Here is a 1423-nt window from a genome sequence, read left to right on the forward strand (position 1 = left end):
CAGGTAGGGAATGTCAGCGTTTCAAGAGCAGCACCCTTCTAGCCAACCTGTTCCAAGGTCCCATAGAGACGAGCCAGGGTCGGTCACCCATCAAGTCCAACGCTGAGTCCTATAGGGAGGAGGGAAAAGCAGCTTTGCAGAGCGTCTGTACTAGTAGTTTTAGAGAAGGAATCCTCCCTCGGCCTCGGCCTTCTGGGCGTCCCCAGTCAGCCAGACCTTGCTTCGCTGGGGCCACTGGACTCTGTTGCTTGCTAGAAGCCCGTGCATGCTCCCTGTTCGGGAACCCAAGACAACAGAGGAGGAGCCTGCTCCCTTCCCCAGCTCCTCCAGCCTCATTGCGGTCGTGCGAGCGCCAGAATCCGCCGGTGAGTCGTGTGTCTGCAGGCGCAGACCTTTGAAGACTGCGGCCCCGGTAGGGACCCTGGCTCCATTCTCAGGGGAACTGGTCTGATGTGGTCACTCATCCACTTCTCCCGCCTCCCCCCCGCACCGACAGGAAGCTTTCGTTGTTTAGACATCTGGGAACGTCCTTCGCCGAAGCCACTTCAACACCTCGCGGGAAGCCATTACTGCTCCCCTCGCCGCCCACCAGGACACAGACCGGGAACCTGTAAAGGAGCTGCTTAGCAGAGCGGGGGTCGGCTCTCTTTCTCTGCGGCACCATGCCCACAGCCTTTCCTTTTGAAACAGGGCTCTATACTGTATACGTGTAAAGGAATACGCGGATGCTCCCAACCGTCAGTGTTGTACCTGGTGGGAAGGGAGTGCGCAAACAAGACAAACGTTAATAATTATAATAGAAATTAAAATATAACCATCTTTTACACAACGGAAACCTATTTATGATTTTTTTTCCAGTACAACAGTTTAGGATGCTCTCATTTAAGTCCGAATCGGGATGGACAACGCCATTCATTGCAGGATAAAAGGACATATAGGAAGAACGGTACAATTTCTAAATGGCATTTACATGTTGAGACACAGGATGTCGCTGTTCTCCACAAAAAAATCTTTAGTGGGCTGGAAAATCTCAGCTCCTCCCTGATTCCGAGCTGACAGTTCAGTCCGAGTGCAGAGGAGGATGGCGGAATAGTCCTGGAGGCCCCGGGCGCCGATGTCCTGGATTGAAACCGGCTGGCGGGGATTTATGCAAGTATTCTCGTGTCTCACCAGCCACGCAAGTGCCGCTTAGTGTAACACCGCTTGGACCTGCCATGTCGGCGCCCAGACTAGGCGGCCCGGCGGGGAGGCAGCTGCTGCGTCTGGTGCTGCTGCAGGCGGCCTGGGCGGCGGGGAGCGGCCCGCTGCAGTACTCGGTGCCGGAGGAGGCCAAGGCCGGCACGCTGGTGGGCCGCCTGGCCCAGGACCTGGGGCTGGAGGCCGGGGAGCTGGCGGCGCGGAGGCTGCGGCTTGGGCGGGACGG

At 57.3% G+C, this 1423-nt stretch overlaps 1 protein-coding gene across 1 annotated transcript in view; it reads left to right on the plus strand.

Annotated features, from left to right (window-relative positions):
• Nucleotides 1–987: 987 nt before the first annotated feature.
• Nucleotides 988–1423, plus strand: part of LOC102381931 (protocadherin alpha-9-like) — a 3392-nt gene continuing 2956 nt past the window's right edge. The window contains exon 1 of the mRNA XM_025191585.1: nucleotides 988–1421. Coding sequence (XP_025047370.1) covers nucleotides 1215–1421 — 207 coding nt within the window. The 5' untranslated portion in view covers nucleotides 988–1214. The remainder of the gene's footprint in view (nucleotides 1422–1423) is intronic.

Source organism: Alligator sinensis, unplaced genomic scaffold, assembly GCF_000455745.1.
Source record: "Alligator sinensis unplaced genomic scaffold, ASM45574v1 scaffold1205_1, whole genome shotgun sequence".
In the NCBI taxonomy this organism is placed as follows: Eukaryota; Metazoa; Chordata; order Crocodylia; family Alligatoridae; genus Alligator; species Alligator sinensis.